General features: G+C 45.9%; 1 protein-coding gene across 7 annotated transcripts in view; it reads right to left on the bottom strand.

Moving 5' to 3' along the window:
- Nucleotides 1–19,488, bottom strand: part of NUMA1 (nuclear mitotic apparatus protein 1) — a 70,423-nt gene that overhangs the window by 15,531 nt on the left and 35,404 nt on the right. For all 7 annotated transcript variants that reach the window (XM_065944300.1, XM_065944303.1, XM_065944302.1 and 4 more), the window contains exons 2-9: nucleotides 16,124–16,197; nucleotides 10,763–10,848; nucleotides 5,963–6,042; nucleotides 4,587–4,669; nucleotides 3,772–3,852; nucleotides 2,112–2,199; nucleotides 715–835; nucleotides 14–171 (exon numbers count right to left, since the gene is read on the bottom strand). In XM_065944300.1, the coding sequence (XP_065800372.1) occupies nucleotides 14–171; nucleotides 715–835; nucleotides 2,112–2,199; nucleotides 3,772–3,852; nucleotides 4,587–4,669; nucleotides 5,963–6,042; nucleotides 10,763–10,848; nucleotides 16,124–16,165 (739 nt within the window). In that variant the 5' untranslated portion in view covers nucleotides 16,166–16,197. The remainder of the gene's footprint in view (nucleotides 1–13; nucleotides 172–714; nucleotides 836–2,111; nucleotides 2,200–3,771; nucleotides 3,853–4,586; nucleotides 4,670–5,962; nucleotides 6,043–10,762; nucleotides 10,849–16,123; nucleotides 16,198–19,488) is intronic.

Raw genomic sequence — 19,488 nt, 5'->3', positions numbered from 1 at the left:
GTCAGGTACCTACCCTTCTCGGTGAGGAGCTTGCGGTTCTCAGTCAACTCCAGCTCCAGCTCGTCTCGATTGCTTCTCTCATCTGCAAGCTGCTTCTTTAGCCGCCTCATCTGGAACTGTGGGGTCTGCAAGATGTCACCCATGGGGGAGGCTGGAGAACCTGAGAGGAAGCTGAGGAAGGAGATGGCCCAGATGCCATGGTCAGAACCCAAGAAGTAAGGGCGGAAGCAACCAACAACAAACGCGGGTGGTGGTGGGGACGGGTTCTATGGGTGTGCGCACAGGGGCAAGGCCCAAATACCTGGGTTCTGTCTGCAAAGCTACCTCGTGCTTTATGATGTGACCTAGAGAAAGCTTCTCTTCTTTCTTCAAGTCTTAATTTCTCTATGCCTCCCCACCCACCACAGCTGCAAAAGGAGGGCACTGTCTTTGCCTTTACAGAACTGCACTAAGAAAAGGGACTTTAGCCTAGTCTTCAAGAAAGCAAGAAATCCCATAAACAGGGACCAGTCTTTGACAGGCATTTTGCCCAGGACAGATCCCAACCAAGTCCCCCACTGATCCTGACATAGGGGAGGACATCACAGGTCTGTAAGATACTCCAAGATCTCTGATGACTCAGGGGCTGGTCAACAGTTTGGCCCCTTGGAGGCAGGGATCCGAGCGCTGGGTGTTGAGGGCCTCCCATCCTGGGAAAAGAGGCCCAGCACATACTTGTTCCCGCTGGAAGAGGCAACTTTCTGTAGCTCTAGGAAGTGAACCTCCCTCTTGGCCTGGTGGCTGGGTGGGGAGAGCTCTTCAGAGATGGTGCTGGAACGGGGGGAAGGGACAGGAGCTGGAGCAGAAGGAGCAGACAGGCCAAAGAGAGGTCAGTAAGAGGTGGACAGATTTGCATCTTTATGCTACTTGAGAATTTGCCTTAGTGGGGATGAATCCAGACACTTATATGTCAGCTGCAGAGGAAGGCTGGGCAGAGCTTGAAGCCTGGGGTCTGGGTTATCCAGCAGTCAGTGACCTAAGCCAGGTACGGGGCTTCCCTGCCCAGATGATCAGTGCTATAAGGGCACAGAGGAGTGACAGGGTCCTCTGTACCCAGAGACCGGACCCGGTGCTCACACTTTTCCCCTCAAGCCACCCTGAGCGGGCTCCTCTCAGTCCCAGTGGCCTCTCAAGTCAGAGCTAGCAGCCTCCTCGCTAAAGCCCTCATTCTGAAATCGTGCACTGCCAGCATGACTTCTTTCTCAAAATCTCCTCTTCCCTTGGCTCTCATGGCGACCTTCACAAGGCCCTCCTACCTCTAACACCTGGGATCCCTCTCCCTCACCTGCTCCTTTCTCTCCCACCTGCCCACCAAGCCCCAGAGTTCTGATGGGGCCTGCGTGCTCTGCCCACAGTGCCCAAGGCTTCTGTGGCCATCCATATACCAACGTGCAAGCCCACAGCCTGGCCCAGAGCCCTCTCCTGCATTCTACACTCACATCTGCAACATCTCCACCTGAAGTTGCTCACGGGGAACCTGAACACAAGGAACACCAAATTCAGCAGCTGGGTGAATGTGCCGACACCCCCAACCCTACACCTGTCGTCATTAGATGGCTCTTCCCCACAGGCAGCGCTCTCACTCTTTCTACTGTACTTCCACCGAGATGCCTAGTAGATTCAATACCTCCCTGTTCTAGCACTTTTTCCTCATCGTACATTCTGGTTTATGTATCTGTCTTCCCACCTAGAACACGAACAGTATGTAAGGAACAACAGTGTTCTAAGACTATGTACTCCCAGCTTGTAAGTTGAGAGTAATGACTGTTTAAACAATAAAATACAAAACAAGATGAACACGTGGGTGGTGGGGTAAACCAGGAAAACTGACAGCAGACATGATCACTTACAAAAGTCCTGCTGAGCTGCTGCCAGGCACGAGGAGGAGCTCTGTGGGGACTGAGATGAGGGCAACATGGCCAGAAGTCATGTCACTCCATGTTCCACACGTTTCCTAAGCACCCACTCTGTGCTCTGTGTTGGGGCAAACCCCCAGAACTTCCTGACAACTCAGGATCCTAGCAGTCCCCAGCTCAGAAAAGACGAGATTGTCAGGAATGGCCCCTACTTACCTTTCTGCAAGAAGCTCTCCAAGTCTTCATTCAGGTTTAGCCCATCCTCATGGTCCAGCACAAACTTGAGAATGACGGCTAACTCAGCCTGGGCCACAGACAGAGAAAGAGCATCACTGAGGTGTTCGGGAGGCCTGCAGGGATGGAGGGCACCATCCTGGAGGTGCCCTAAGGGTCTGCTGGAACCCGTCCTTGCCCTCAGAGTCCCATGGTCCAGTCCAGAATGTTCCCCCAAAGACGTTCCACTCTACTTGTCCCCAGCCCCTCATTTCCCCCAAAGATGCACCCAGGGTCAGACAGAAGTCCAAACTGACTTCACTCCTGACCATGAGATGAGAATAGGTAAGCAAAGCAACCCAGCCAGAAAGTTTTTACACACAACTCTGTTGGCCCCTCCCAGCTGTTTTCTGTCTTGAGTGAAAACACCTCCAGGGCTCATGCAGGGCTTAACCACCAGCTCAGCTGTAAAATCTTGCCTTCGCTGTCTGAATTCCAAAGCTACAGAGTTGATCTGACTTCCCTAGCCATTTTCCTTATTCCTTTAGAATTTCTTTCTACCAGGTCTATGATCAGCTTAGAGCAGAGAAAAGGTTAAAGGAAGGAAGAAGCCACTTGTTCCTCCCTCAACACTACAACCCCAACCTGTGACAAGCCACAAGCTAAGTGAGTATGAGATGGAGTGACTCAACACTTCTACCACTAGGTGAAAGGCCACAGCTCTGCGGGCACTGCCCTGCCAGTCACTGACATTCCCCTCTCTGGCACCCCAGCGGCTGCTGCCCTGGGAAACAAAGCCCAGCCACTCACGCAGGAAGCGAGGACATCGTCAGGACCCGCACGGCAGGCAGTGCCCTCTCTAATGGAGCAGATGCGCCCACTCCCCTTCACTTAGGGTCTGTGCAGAGGAGGGAAGGGGGGACCTGCTCTGAGCTAGACTGTCACGACAGACAAAGACATCCTCACTGATCCGTCCTATAGAGGAAAGGACGGTGAAATGGAGTGACAGTCTGTGTAAAACACCCACTTAAACATACAGAACCACATACATGAAGGAAGAATAATTTCTATGTATTATCCAAAGACAGTTCAGGTACAGGTACAGTTAAACATATGTATGTGAAAAAAAGCTGGAAGTATATCCTTTAAAAGTTAGCAATTATTGCTGAGAATGCAATTATTAGCAACTGTTAATTTCCTTCTTTGTGCTTCTTGGTATTTTCCAGACTTTCTATAATGAATGGCTAAAATCCCTGAAGGAAATCAGTCCTGAATATTCATTGGAAGGACTGATGCTGAAGCTGAAACTCCCAATACTTTGGCCACCTGATGCAAAGAACTGACTCATTTGAAAACACCCTGATGCTGGTAAAGACTGAAGGTAGGAGGAGAAGGGGACGACAGAGGATGAGATGGCTGGATGGCATCACCGACTCAATGGACATGGGTTTGGGTGGACTCCAGGAGTTGGTGGTGGACAGGGAGGCCTGGCGTGTTTCGGGCCATGGGGTCGCAAAGAGTTGGACACAACTGTGCGACTGAACTGAGCTGAAAACTACTATAACATAGCTTTTAAAAAGAACAATATATGTTGTTTAGAGAAAAACAACTGGGATGGGGTGAAACATGGGCATGTTGGGTGGGGTGGAGGCACAGGGCTTACCTGAATCTTGTATTCAAACTGCTCCCAGTCCCTGAGGCTCCTGGAGCTCATGGAGGAGTGATACAGGAGCAGCATAATCATCTAGAAGCCAAGGGGAGGAGCCACTGAGCAGGGCTGTCTCTCTTCCCAGTCCCCAGTCCCTGCCTTGTTCTGGGGACTCTGAGCTCTTCTAAGACCCTCTGAAAGCTCCTAGAATTCAGCAGCCCCAGGCTGCTGCCCTTAACTGTATCAGGAAACACTTTTCTTTTTTTAAAAATTTATTTACTTATTTTAATTGGGGGCTAGTTACTTTACAATACTGTGGCGGTTTTTGCCATACACTGACATGAATCAGCCATGGGTGTACATGTGTCCCCCTCCTCCTGAACCCCCCTCCCACCTCCCTCCCCATCCCATCCCTCTTGTTCAAGGATTCAGTGCTCACTATGCAAAAAGCCGGGAGCCAGAATCCCTGCACTCATGGAACCCAGGGTATGACACTTAAAGCATCCTCCATATGCCAGCACCCAGAAACAGAAGGGGGAGTGAACTGGACTGAGCTAAAAAGAAAAATACGACGACAGCCAGCTAAGGCCTGACTCTTGCCAGGTGTCCACAGAGGTCACAGTAATGGTCCAGTAAACCTCTTTGTCATTAGGATGGGCTAAAATCCTTGGCTGAATCAAGCCTCAGCTAGGTGGCTGCCTGGACCTACCACCAGCCTCCACAAGGCTCAGGAATAAAGCCCCCACCACTTCTGGGTTGAGAGAAGGCCCCTCTGCAGGCCCCTCTGGTGCCACCCTCTCACCCCCACCAGTTTTGTTTTCCACAGGTACCTTTGCTAGTTCCAGCTCTGAGCCCTCCATCACCTTCTGCACTGACACCAGGCATTCTGGAGAAGAGGGATGTTTTCGGTTTTCTGTAATGACAACAATGTAGAAAACAAGGTGAGTTTCCTGGGAACCATCCCTGAGATCATCAGAACACCTCGCAGTCAGAGAAGCAGAACGGCTGGTGGGGCCAGGAGATGACACGCACATTTCCACCTAAAGTTAGTTCTATCCTGGCCTAGTCCAAGGACTACAGGGACAGTTAAAGGAGAAAACGGGCTGGGAATTCACAGCAGATCTGGGGCCTGACGTAGCATTCACCCACCCACACACCAACTCCCCCTCAGCACCACAGAGGAGGAGCCCAGAGATTCCAGGTCACTGCAGAGTCTCCTTCCAACAGAGGGTGCAGAGGAAGCCTGCCTGCAGCTGAGTCAGACCAGGCTTGGGAGGAGGATACCTGCTTCTTATGCTGCCAGGGGGGCGGGGCTCCATTACTAATACCCTGCTTTATCTTAATCCATCATCACCTTTCTTATAACCCTCTTGAAGTGGGGATGGCAGATAGCTCCTGGATCAAAGATGAGAACTGCGTCCATAGCTGTATGGGGCGGGGGACTGAGAAGCACTGCGCTAGAAGCTCTGAGTGCATGTGTGCTCCACTGTTCAGGTGCACCCGACTCTTTTTGACCCTGTGGACTGTAGCCCACCAGATTCTTCTGTACATGGGCTTCTCCAGGCAAGAATACTGGAGTGCTTGCCATGCATTCCTCCAGGGGGTCTTCCCAACGCAGGGATCAAACCCGCATGTCTCACTGCATTGGCAGGCAGTTTCTTTACTGCTAGCACCACCTGGGAAGAAGCTTTGCATGTGTCCTTTTTTACTTTGCACATCAATCTTAAGAGCAATTATTAATCATTTTCATTTTACAGACAGGGAACCCATGTCCAGGAAGGTCACACAAAACAGTAGAGTAGAAGGGCAAGACCTCATTCTTACCCTGTCTGTGCCCCTATACCAAATCACTTAAGCAATTAATTTAGGGTTACCATGGGAAACTGTTCTCCCAGCAAGGGGAAGAAGGTAACATGGATCTTTCTGTCTCCTTGCAGTGGAAGGAATGGGAACCCAAGGTGATGAGTCCCCAAAATCAACCCCCTGGCTCTACCTGGATCCCAGACTCATACTCCGGGACTGCAGGGATACTCTCCCCCAACTGGTGCAGGCCAGACCCAGAGAAGCCACTCCGGCCACACTCATCTCGGTGGCACACAGTGGGCGGCCTCAAGCCTCTGCCCCTCCCGACACATGAGACCTGGTTCTTCTGGCCGCCTGAGCCCCAGGAAGCAGTTCCTTCCCAGCCAGAAAGAAAGGTGCTTACTCTGCAGAAAACTGCACACAAACTCCAGTCTCTCGGGCACTGGTCGCTGCAGGATTTGCTGCCCCTCATCAGTGCCAAGGCTAGAAAAAGAACAAGTGTTAGAACCAGAGTACTTGGCCAGCCTTCCCTCCTGGCTACTGCATTACCTATCACCTTCCCATCCCTTCAGGCTGGGTCTGTGTTGGCTCTGACGGAGAAACAGGCCAGGCGCTGGAGGCAGGGGAGAAGACAGAGACACCATTTACCCAGAAGGAACTGTGTGGTGGCTGAGAAGTGGGGACTTGAGGCCTGAGGCCCTCCTAGAAAAGACAGCACTCTGCCGCCCCATTTGTGAATATGGGAAAGCTCTGTGGGAAGCGAGCTGAGAGGCGATGGAGGCAGCATAGATGGATGGGAAGTTAGGGTCAATAGTCCGGAATGGCTCACGTGTAAAAGGTCAGGACGCCTGGGAACACGTGACAAGAGGACAAGTGCGGGAGGACTATGTACGCGGCTAGAGTGAGACAGGACTATGGAAACGGGAAATCAGATCCAAGAACTGAAAGAGCAGGCAGGAACAAGGCTCTGAAGTGACACGGCAAAGTTCAGCACTCACTAGGCTGAAGGCTGAGGTGGCCTCCGAGGGGCCAGGCAAGGGACAATCTCTCTTGATCTGTGACCTTCCCGGCGCTGGTTTAAGTGGAAAGGTGAGCAAAGTGTGAAGAGCAATGACGGCAGGGAGCAGCAGGGGGCGCTCTCATACAGGCCTGGCCCCAGCCCCTTTGGCTAAGGGCAGTTTCATTTTCAGAAGTGACTACCCTCATTTAAAAGTTAGAAAGTTGACTTTTCTATCTAGGCTACAGCTGAAGATACTGACTAAAAGGCCTCCTGTTCTTCAGATCCCACATCTCCAGGTTTCAATCAACTTTCCAGAGGGCAGGGCAGACTTAAGAATCCCCCTGCAAAGCACAAAAGCATCCCAGCCAAGACTGGGAGTTACTCCCCCCAGCTATGGAGTGATTACAAAGGCTACTTCCAAGGGAACCCCCACAAGCAGCACTCTGGGTAGCTGGTCTGTGATTAGGGACACCTACAAATTCCTTCAGATATGCTAATCTCCTCACAGAATCCTGAAAGAGCCATCCTCCCTACCCACCCACAATCTGAAATGTTGTGACTCTGCCTCATCACAGAGTAGTAATTTACCTAAGTGTAATCCAATTGATAAAAAAAATAAACACGGTACTTCAGTTAAATGTTTGAGAAATACTGGGTTAAACCCAACTGAACATTTTTCTAAAGAAGAAGGCATAATAGGCATTATTTCCTAAATATATCTGACCACAAAACCCATTTTTTTCCCACTGAGCCCCTGAGATAGTATAGTTGCATGGAACATGCTTTGGAAAACTCTGGTTCTGGGGAAACACAACCCGATCCTTTAAGAAGACTGCATTCAAGTCTCATCTCTGGCAGGAAGCCAAACAGAACCACTGCTAGTCATGTCTCCCCCTTCTTCTCAGGCATTCTGACAACACTCACAGACCCACACGCATCATTTGTAAGTGACCACTCTATGTGAGCTGAAAGATAGGAATACAGCAGGTGCTGAGTACGTATGGGCTGACTGACCGATGAGGAATGCTTTTAACTGGGATGAGCAGAGGTCAACATCAGTAAGGCAAATATCAGGGCTTTAAAGTTTTCTGGGAAAAATACCTCCACTGAACTTTGATTTGCAAGCCTCACAGATATCAAAGAGATGGGATAGCCTATTTGGTTGAGGCTATTCACACACAGAAAAATGGAGAAACTTGTCAGAGGGTTGACTCTAATGAATTTTCCAAGAGAGAAAGCCAAGTGGCCAAGGAACAAGCATTTGCTCACTTCCCAGAGCTTCTATCTGCCGCCCGCCCGGCCCTCCTCCACTCTTTCCCTGAGAACCAGGTGTCTGATTTCTGTTAGCAACAGTAGGAGCATCACAAACGAATCAGCCAGAACACATTCACCAGTAACGTTTTCCCAAAGAAAGCTGTTCAGCATCGCCCTGTATCTGGGGTGAAGATCAGGGTTACCCTGGGATTTCAACAGCACTTCTATTCAACACACACACTCTCTCTCTCCCCACTGCTACTCTTCTCCCCACCTGTCTCTTCTCATCTAAAGCTCAGGCAGCACCTTAGAAAATAACTTGGAAAATGGGCATCTTGAATTTTTGACCTGCCTTATGCAAATTTCCCACCGGGTTATAAACTTACAGTGGCTAAACCAAGGATATACATCCTTACCCCTGGACACATCTACTGCTCTTGTCATCAGGCAAGGAAATTTATCTCCTCAAAAGCAAAAGCTTGATCCATCCATGCTGCACACTATTATCTGATACAATGAGGGAAGTCATACCCGGCTGCCTCTTCTTTGGTGATGTTAAAATTAAATTGTAGGTTAGGTATTGCCAGCCTAATGGTTTTACTGGCCATTGGTGTTAGTTGCCTAGATCTACTTTCATTAGGGTTTGCAAAATGGCTGTTACATTATGAGTTATAAAAGGCTGACTTACAGGTGGTACACAGCTCCATCTATGAAGTACCCTTGGAAAAAACCTTAAAGCTAATTAAATTTAGATCTAATTACCAGTTTATAGGCAACTAGGGGAAGAACAAGTTAAGCAGTACCATGACGATGCAATTAACAAAGGTCAGAATTTAAGAAAGTCTACAAGATCCAAAATCAAAAGAGAGGGGTGTAGAGGTAGAAATGAGTAGGAAACAAGACTAGAGGGAAGAGATGGGCCCCTGATGAAAGCTCTGAACACCCAAACTGGAGTTTTTCGACTTCAATCTCTTGGCAATGAAGAGCCGCTGAGGTCCATGAGTGCTGAGCACAGTTTTGAAAGCAGGATGGAGGAAGGTCCTGAGAGCACACTACAGGGATACCCAGGACTAAAGATAGGTTAGAGAAGAATGAAGTCATGAGGGTCTGGTATCCAGAATGAAGCAGAGGAAGGGATGTGAGAAATCTCCTGAAAGGACAAACTGAGAAGATGGTGACATTAGAAATCAGTACCCAGGTGAGGGGAGAATTCAAAATGATGTTGAAATGTCCTGTGTCTGGGTAACCATGAAAGAAAATGGTATTGCCCAGGAATTCCCTGGCAGTCCAGTGGTTAGGGCTCAGCATTTTCACTTCCAGGGCCCGGATTCTACCCCTGATCAGGGAACTAAGATCCCACAACCCATGCGGTACAACCAAAAGAAAAGGAAATGGCAGTGTCTGTACCAAAATAAGAAATACAGTGACCTCCTTCACTAAGGCAGGTGGGCCAGTCAGAGCCACAGGGACCTTTAAGAAATCATTATTAGACATCTCATTATTAATATAAATCTCAAAAGATTAAAAAAAAAAACCCACTCTAGCAAACACATCTGTCGTAGGGGCACTCAGCCCCATTAGAATATCAACTATATGCTCATTCACTCATTTTCACCTAACAAACATTAATTAAAATCTAATCACTGCAAAGTCCTAAGTTAGGTGTAGAGAACCTGAAGATGAATTAGACCCAGCCCCTGTCCTTCACAAGCTCAGTTCTACCTTGTTTCCCTGTCAATGAGCTGCTGCCTATAAATGCAGCCAACCTGCTTCACAGAGATGCTGAATTCCTGACACCAGTTCCTACATGCTGTGTGTGGATACAACACATACAGGTGCATACATGATCAGTCGCTCAGTCGTGTCTGACTCTTTGCGACCCCATAGACTATAGCCCACCAGGCTCCTCTCTCCATGGCATTTCCCAGGCAAGAATACTGGAGTGGGTTGCCATTTCCTCCTCCAGGAGATCTTCCTGGCCCAGGGATCAAACCTGTGTTTCCTGCATTGCAGATTATCACTAAGCCACATGAGAAGCCTCAACACTTCAGATCTTGGTCTGGGGGACTCAGCATCTATTGTGCTTTCCTTTAAACTGGGAAAGTCGGTCTTCTCCACTGTCCTCCCCAATTCCTTACATCATAGTTTGCCTATACTTTTGCCCATAGCACAAAGAAGTAAAAGGCCAGTCAGTCTGCCCTTCGTAATTCCTTAAAGTTGAGGGTACAGGAAACAAGATGAACCATATGAGCTTTAAAAAGATAAATACAGGTCATGGCTTGACCCATCTTTGCTGGGCTCCAGAAAGGTGAGAGGAGAGGAGGCCCCACTCCACTCATTTCTCAAATAACTGTGAAGTTCAAAGGAAATGTACGAAAGACACAGATATAAAATGAAGAGGCCTAAACTCAGATCTTGGCTACATGACAACAAGCAGCTTATCAAATGCTAACTGACCTCAGAGAGTAAGTTAAATGAGGTAGGTGAAAACCCCAGAAATGTTCTATGGGTTAGAGAGGCACAAATCTGTGCAGGGCTAGCAAGTTAAAAGACTTTTAGGTGCTGCTTCTTCCTCTCAAGTTTATGAGCTTCCCCTTTCTTCTTCCTGGCCCCACAGGTTGCAAAGAGGGGTTGTGAGGTAAGGATGACCTTGTGAGATAAGGATGAGGGCTACAGAAGACCCCTGTTGAAGACAAGAGGACAGGGAACCCCGGGGCAGGCTCCCGGAGGTGTGAACACAGAGACCCAGCAGCTCTCCTACGAAAGGGAAAGAGCGAGGAAGCCTCCAGATGGGACAAGAGGGAGACCTCTCTCGTAGAGACACAGTGACTGGAAGACATTCCAATCCTGTGGTGCTTTCTGGCCAACCAGGAAAGGAAATAAATGCAGTTCCCACCCAAGCCTACAGCTTTGCTCGACAGGCTGCAGGGGAAGGCAGTGCAGACTCACATGCCGTCAATGATCCTGATGAAGACACCACAGTCCTGGAGTTGCAGCACAGCCTCCACCGGGTCACCAAGACGCAGACTGTTCACCTGCAAGGCAAAGGGAAGCACTCGGTAAAACCGTCATTGGTGCAAGAAGCCCTGGGGTTTGCTCCTTTCCCCAGGCGGCAATTCTTATTCTGAGTGCCTATGTGCATCCTAAGTTGCCTCAGTCATGTCTGATTCTCTGTGACCCCCTGGACTATACCCTGCAAGGCTCCTCTGTCTATGGAATTCTACAGGCAGGAATACTGGAGTGGGTTGCTATTCCCTTCTCCCGGGGATCTTCCCGACCCAGGGATCGAACCCGCATGTCTCATGTCTCACTGTATTGGCAGGCAGGTTCTTTACCGCTAGTGCCACTTGGGAAGCCCCTTCTGAGTGCCTATAGTTGCAGCTAAAGGAATGCAGAAACAGGCAATTCTAGGACTTTTAATTTCAGCAAAGGAATGTTGCTGCACCAACTCATCCACTAAAGGCCACCTGAAAGCTGCTCTCAGAGTCCTTCCTTTGGCTTCAACTGAATAAAAGCTTAAGTTCTCCTAGAATGTTCCAGCACTCAGGTATATTTTAAATATAATTGGGCATAAACTGGTTCTAGAAAGAATGAAAGAAACTTGTGCCCCAAGAGAGGAACCTGAGGCAGGGAGTGAGGGGTAGGAAAAAGAAAGGCTTTTTTTCATAGCCCTTTGTATTTCTTGAATGTTTACACCTCAGATATTACATTTACAGCCTTTGGTATCTCTTGATTTTATAGCTCTTGAAATCTGAATTTTGTATCCACTCAAAGTTGATATTAAATACCAGGTATATTTTATATACTCCCACACAAATATAAAATCTTGTAATTGATGCATTTTTAAATTCTTTCCAGACATGAAACTTTGACTGAGGAAGGGAGAAATGATCAGAACACACAATAACAAAGAAAAAAGGAGGGAGGGAGGAAACAAAGAGCTACAAACCCCAAAGAAAAACGTGTCAATTCAGATTCAATCACCTTTCCCGTTCCTGGCCTTCAGGCAGGCATTCATCTAACTCGGTCTTTGCCACTAGAAAGTTCACCACCAGTCACACACAGATGAACCAGGTACACAGGTTATTCAACAAGCATGCATGCTTGACTTCTACAGGAAACCCTCATAAATTCCACTGGTACCAAGTGCAGAAGTCTGGGCTAAAGTTTACCTTTGCGGTACCTTATTAGGAAGGAAGGGTTTGCTAAGTCAATCAATCACATATGCAAGACTGAGGGAGAAGGGAGACATATCCTGCTTTACAGGATATAAAAACTTCAGAGTAGTGGTTATGTGCAAATGAGTAGGTTCTATTAAATGTACTCTTTATTTTTTTTAATTGAAGTAGTTAATTTACAAAATTGTTAGTTTCATAGTGATTCAGTATTTTTGCAGATTATCCTCCATGGTAGGTTATTACAAAACACTGGAAATAATTCCTTGTGCTATGCAGTATATCCTTGGTGCTTGTCTATGTAGTGTAGCAGTTAGTCCCAGACCCCTAATTTGTCCCTCCCCCTCAGATGTGCTCTCCAACAGGCAGTAGGCCAGAGGCTCCCAGAGAGGATTTTGAATCCAGCTCCCCCGTCCACTAATTCGTCAGGAACATTTGTTACCAACTTTGTTTCTTCCTGCACCTATTTTCTCACTTGTCAAACTTACCTACCTTAGAGGGCCAGTGTGTGTTCAAATGAGATTGTGGAGGAAAGAACACATTACCAAATAAGAGGACTAAATGCAAAGCACTATTATGGTCAATAAAAATTAAAATAATGAAATAGATCCAGCAATACTTCTACTTCTTAGTTAAATTAGCTGACTGGACTGGAGAATCATGAGGATGAAAAAAAAAAATCAGTGATCAGTTACAGAAATGATAGTACTTACTTCCATTAAATAATTTTATATTAAGAAGTTCTAAACAAATCTAAATTAAAGTGGATTGAAAGTAAAAAAATTTAAGTGTGGAATATAAAATAGAACCTTTCACTGGACTCTTAAAGATAATCATTTATACCATCTTTGGGGGAGTGTGTGTGTGTGCGCGCACGCACACATGTGTGCACACACTCTTAAAGATATTCATTTATACTATCTTTAGGGGCACGCGTGTGTGTGCATGCACGCGCACGCGTATGTGCTTAATCTAATTATAAAATGCCAGTCTGAATTTTTAAAGAAGATTCTGAATATTCCAGGCCACAGTCCCTTCTATCTGTTGAAAATGAAGAGACTGCAATGACTTAAGCATCCAAAAACCATCTTCTTTTAATATCTGAACCTATGTAAAACATTCAAGGGGTGTGAATGCTTGTTCACTAACAAGATTGGAAAAAATCATACCAGCAGCTGGTTTAACTTGAGGAATCAGGATTCATCTTATATCAACTAAGCAATAACTCAGCAATAGTTTCTTTTATGGATATAAAAATACATTTCCTTCCTGTGCATTATTTTGCTCTCAAATGAGAAATCATTTGAAAGCTGAGGAAGCAGACAAGCTCCTTCATCTCTAGTTAGGATATAAAACGTGACAGAGGGCCAAGCTCACTGAAGAATCCAGAACTTCCTATAAGGCTTCCAGGGTCATTTACAGTTGCTGAATCTTAAAGTTCCTTATATTCCCTACAACAATTTATTCACTATAACTGCTGGGAAAATATAGGTTTATCTTTACATTATAAAATAAATTATTAAAAACTTGAAAAACAAAAAACTCCACTCACTCTAGTATTTTAATACCTGTACTTCTAACATTTTGATTTCTTTCTTTTTTCCTAGGTCATTAAAAAAGAAATCACCACTGTGATTGTCACATGCATGTGTCTGGGTGGATGACACTCTTCTCACTAACAAGCATTATTCCATGTTGCTACAGTGTTATAAAATCCACTTTAGCTGCCTAACTTGTGTTTAAATTGAAAAACTGTATCTAACTATATTTTAATATATTAATGCACATTCACTGTGATTTTTCAGAAAAGTATACAAGTATCTGCTGTTAAATAAAACCAGTCTTTTTTGTGTCTTCTCCGTAAAGACAGTAGTCACTATAGTAGACTACTATAGTAGTCACTATAAAACCAAGCCTAAAACCAATATAAATAAACTGACAAACTTAAAACAATGTAGCTGAAGGACCCCCTAAAGATCACTTAATCAACTGAACTAGGCACACAGACACTACTCAACCAGTCTTTTCCTGGGGAAGAGGAGAAAGAGATAATGCTTCTAATACAGACATAAAACACTGGAATGTAAATAAAAAATATAAATATAAAACACCCATCTTAAACTATACAACTAAAATTTGCATCTATTTCAGAAGCTGAAGACTAAGAATGCACATTTTGTACACTAAACACATTATTTTCTGACTACAGATTTGACAGTGATTAAAGACAGTTTTAGCAAATCCACCCTACTTGGAAATTAAACATTCATTTCCTAATTCTGTAATTTTTTCTTAAAGTTGGCTCTTTAATTGGTCCTTTTTGATCAGTAGTTAGGGTGACTACTAAAATACCCTCTACCAAATTGCATGCCCAGACAGTACTTTATTTACTTACTCATTTTATTTACTTATTTATTTATCAGTCATTCTGTGCAGCATATTTATTTATTTACTGGTCACTCTGTGTGGCATGCAGGACTTTAGTTCCCCAACCAGAGATCAACTCCATGCCCCTGCAGTGGAAGCATGGAGTCTTAACCACTGGACTGCCAGGGAATTCCCCCAGGTAATATTTTAATATTTAAGTATTTTTTACAGACATTATCTCATATTCTCATAATAACTCCATGAGGCATTATTATTATTATTTCCATTTTTAAAATGAGGTGCTGAGAGGCTAAGTAACTTGGCCTGGGTCACAGAGATAAGCCAGAGCAACGATTCTAAGCTAAGCTGTCTGCCTCTAAGATCCACACGTGTCATCATTACACTGTGTGGCTTCTTCTGTTTCTCTGTAGCTTTAAGTTCCCAATGCTCAGCATTATTTTTTCATTTGCCATTGTCTTAGGCAGAAGTATATGAAAAGACCTGGCAGAAGAATTTTGGTGAAGTGATCAAGAAGGCACTAGGAGGACAATGGAAGCGGACAGAAACACAGCAAAGAAAGCAAGGAGAACCTTGCCCTGAGATTAAAGGCCTTTCAAGACCAAAGTCCCTACACGTCAACAGAATTTAGCATCAATCCTTCTTCAGAAACATGAAAGGAAAAAAAAAGAAAGAAACATGCACAAGGAGGGTGCCAACATGGGTTCCCACGCTGCTTTGCAGCCACCTTCCCATCACTCAAAGGGAATATATACCTCAGAGAAGCCTTTCCTAAGCTATACAAGTCAAGTCAGGGGTCACTTCTCAGCAGCGACATCATCAGAAATAATAAAAGTTAAATAACAAGGGGAGGGCTTCCCTGGTGGCTCAGTGGTCAAGAATCCACCTGCCAATGCAGGAGACATGGGTTTGATACCTGGTCCCAGAAGATCCCACCTGTCTCAGAGCAACTAAGCCCACACAGCATAACTACTGAGCCCAGGAACCGCAAGGACTCAGCTCCACACTGCGACAAGAGAAGCCGCCACAGCGAGCACCCGCGCACCACGACTGAAGAGCAGCTGCCTCTCCTCACTACTAGAGAAAAAGCCCTTGAAGCAATGAAGGCCCAGCAGAGCCAATAGATAAACAAATAAATTTTAAAAAACTGAAGGGAACTCAGCCATAAAAAGAACAAAATAATGCCATCTGCAGCAACAAGGATGGACCTAGAGGGTTTCATACTAAATGAAGTTAAGTCAGACAGTGAAAGACAAACACCACATGATACCATTTATATGTGGAACCTAAAAAGAGGCTACAAATGAACTTATCTACAAAACCAAAATAGAGTTACAGATGTAGAACTTAAACTTATGGTTACAAGGGGGTAAAGGGGGTGAGCAATAAACTGGAAGATTAGGGCTGACAAATACATACTACTATACATGAAATAGATAATTAATAAGGAGCTCTACTCAATACTCTATAATGGACTATACGGGGAAAAAAACCTAAAAAGAGTGGATGTATGTATTTGTGTAACAGATTCACTTTGCTATACACCTGAAAGTAATACAACATTGTAGATCAATTTTACCCCAATTTTTTTAAAAAAAGCTAAGGGGAAAGGCAAAAGAAAACTGCGTTTTCTTTACCTGGAGAGGAGAAGACTCTACATGGCCCTGACTCCTACAGAACTCCTCTCTCACCTCTCCCAAGCTTCCTGGAAGAGCATGGCATGCAAAGGAGAGAGAGGAAGACCACTCACCCAAGTGAGGAGTGCAGCCGCCCGGGTGGCATGGAGCGTCATCTTGGTGAAACCAGACAGTCACCCCGATGCACCTGGAACCCAAGAGAAGAGGCAGGATGGTTAATTACATCAGATATCCATGATGAAGGAAGAAGGCGGAAATGGCTTCATTTACCAGCTCTACCAAGGCACCATGGGAGTTTTTAAAGAGCTCAGAGCATACATCAAAATTATTCTATAAAACATACAGTGTCATAGCTGACAATAAAGAACTCTGCATTTAATTCAATGTCCACAAGCTCTACATACAATCTTTCTGTCCCTTAGAAAATACAACACTCAAAGCTGGACTTCAACCCTACTCTTTGGGACGTGGTGCCTTTAAAATGTGGAACAAACATGGTTCTTCAGACACACCTAGGTTTGAATGCTGATTCCAGGTACCATGCTCTTGTGACCTTGGACGAGTAGCATTAAGTTCTTTTAGTCTCAATTTCCTCACCTGCAAAATGGGATCTGTAAAAACCTCTCTAGGTTATTTACTGTGATGCTTCAAGATAAAACAGATAAAGCGAATAGCATAGTGCCTGGCACACAGTAGGTTTTCAATAAATGATCACTGTCCTTAAGCAAAAAGATTGATTTCTGACTCTTTCTGTAGGGGAAGTTTGCCTAATTAACAATAACCAAGTCTTTGGGGAAACCATCAAATTCTGGATTTTTATATCCCCCACAGAAACGTCAAAGACATGGCTCAAATGGGAGACTGGATGAAGCCAAATCCAATTCTGGGAGCGATCCCAGGGGACAGTTAATGAAAGATTAGGTACTTGTCCTGGTATTTTTACTCCCAATTTTCCTTTCCAGTGGGAATCTTCCATCTGTCTGCCAACCTGCTCAAGAGACCACACACCTGGTGACTAAATATTCCCCAACATCTCTTACCAGCTCCTATAATTCCTACAACTCTTCATGAGAGTAATCAGCCCCACCCCCACCTCCTACTGCCATGGGGGCCAAGTCTGTCACTACTCTAGTAAGAGGAACAAGAGTGGTAAGAGTCATCACCTATAACTTTTCCCACATTATCAGCATCTCCAAGGTGTGGGTTCTGTGGGACCAACACATGCTGAGTACTATAGGAATACAAAGTGCTGGGGTAAGACACCATGCTTGTCCATAAGGAGCTCACTGTCTAATGGGGAAAGAGATACATAAATCTGTTAATCCACTACCCATCATCTCTTAGGCCTTCCTCTGCAAGTGTACTCTGCTTAATAAAATCAACCAAAGAGGTTTTTTTCTTAGTCCTTACATATGCTCATCCTGTGCTGGAAGCTACATGGGAAATGGGAAACAATGACATGGTCCCTGCTTTGAGGGGCTTACAGAAGGAAGTAAAATTAAACACAGAAGACGCACTAAATAATAGAAGAAAATAATTAAATGCCAAATATAACTAAATGCTAATTGTAATTAATTGCTTCCTGACCCTGCAAAACCCAATGTGATTCCACCTGCCATACAAACGTCACAGTTTTGGAAATGAGCCAATTCACCCAGGTTTTGGCAAAAGCAAGTGCAGTGGTTAAGGGAGAGTTCTCAGGAAGGCAGAGAAACTAAGGGGCCTATGTATTCCTTGGTTTTGGATGATGTTCACCCAGTGTGGCCTATCTATGGGCACTGACTGCCTTGCTCCCTCGACAGGATGAAGGCAGATGGCCTCAACTGCTGAACTGCAAAAAGGCTTTCCTGGTGGTTAGTCAAAGTTATCACAAGAACCACGTTTGGCCCTTGGAGTAAAGGCAGCAATGTCCAAATGCTATACTGGGGCTTCTTTAGGGCAAAATAAATAAATAAATAAAAGCTCAGAGCTATTCAGGAACAAGGGCAATGAGGCCCTGATCACCTCATCAACCCCACAGCTGCCTCTCCAGACTTGCTTATCCTTTTGATGAGGCCCAAAACTGCAGTCAGAAATTGCATTTGCAACCGGAGGTGGATCTTGCCGCCTCTGAGAGATTCCACAGCTGTGTTGCTAAAAATGACCTGACCCACCTCTTCCCTTCATCTCAGAGGCAAAACACACAACCCTTATGTCCTCCCAGGGGAGCCTGTCTAATACTGGTGTCAAGGCCAAATGCCTTCTTCTGTGCTCCCCAGGCACAGGAACAGGCAGAATTCAATATTCAACATAAGGAAAGACCTTATCAGGTCAAACCCCACAGAGGGGCACTTTCTCAGAGACAGGACACCGGGGTGACAGCCTTTGGGGCAGCTCAGTCATTCCCTCACCTCTGAATATTGAATGACTGAAGCCAGTCGCACAGCTAGACCTCGGCAATGGGACTACAACTTTAAGCAGACCTTGGCTTGGAACCCTAGGGCTCCCAGCCAGAGCACCATCCTCCACACCCTCCCCCTGAAATCTGAGGCAGGCCCCACCCAGAAGACTGGGTGATGGTGATGGAAAAACAGATCCCCGCGATTGCAGCCTGGAACCATTTCACAGAAAGGTCTGCTAAGATTGACCCCCAATTCAATCAAGCAACTCACCCCCAACCCACCCCCAAAACCCTCAATCAATAAACTAACAAATAAAAATCTTGAGATGCAGTCCCTCTGTGGACACCTTCAGAATTTTAACCTATCTCTTTCTTTGAAAAGAAGTGCCCTCAGCAGAGAAGGCACTCTCTCTCTCTGCCCTGGGCTCAAGAAGGAATCAAGACACAAAAGCAGCTGCCTTATAAACCAAAGATCTTGTATCCTCTTGACGTTTTCACAACTGACATAATGTAACTCCCTCAAGTCAGGATCACTGCCCACATTTAAGATAACCCCTCTGTCTCCAGAGAAGATAAATCAGGACAAGAACTCAACACTCAAGAGATACGCAGGGACCTGGCCTGTACCCTCTCTGGGTCTTAAAGAGTTAAAACCTAGCCCTGGTTTCCTACCAGGGCTGAAGCTAATGCAAACCACCTGCTCAGATGCAAGGACCAGGACTGGAGGGTCAGGTTGCTGAGCTTGGGGTCTGTTCTGGAAAAGCTTCAGTTTTAAGCACTGACCAAGTACAGGCCAAAGGCCAGAGTTTTGAATTGTGGCAGCACTACTTTCCTCATCCCGCCCCCCAAATTGGGTACCAGCTCCTTGTGAGACCACTTCTTAGCCACTGACTGCCCTCATGAACACCAAGATAACACCAAAGTGCCCTATGGTCTCAGAAAGCTGCAGAACTGTACTGATAACTCAGCACAGGGGCCCCCGCCTCCACTGAATCTTCATTCTTTTCGGTGGTTTCGGGACCCAAAGCCTACACAAACCCTCACCTCAAAGGTTCCAGCTGCGTGACCCACTGCTTTTCTACTGTGGTTCCGAAGGCC

Source organism: Muntiacus reevesi, chromosome 9 (assembly GCF_963930625.1).
Source record: "Muntiacus reevesi chromosome 9, mMunRee1.1, whole genome shotgun sequence".
Lineage (NCBI taxonomy): Eukaryota > Metazoa > Chordata > Mammalia > Artiodactyla > Cervidae > Muntiacus > Muntiacus reevesi.
This window is presented reverse-complemented; position numbering and strand designations above follow the sequence as displayed.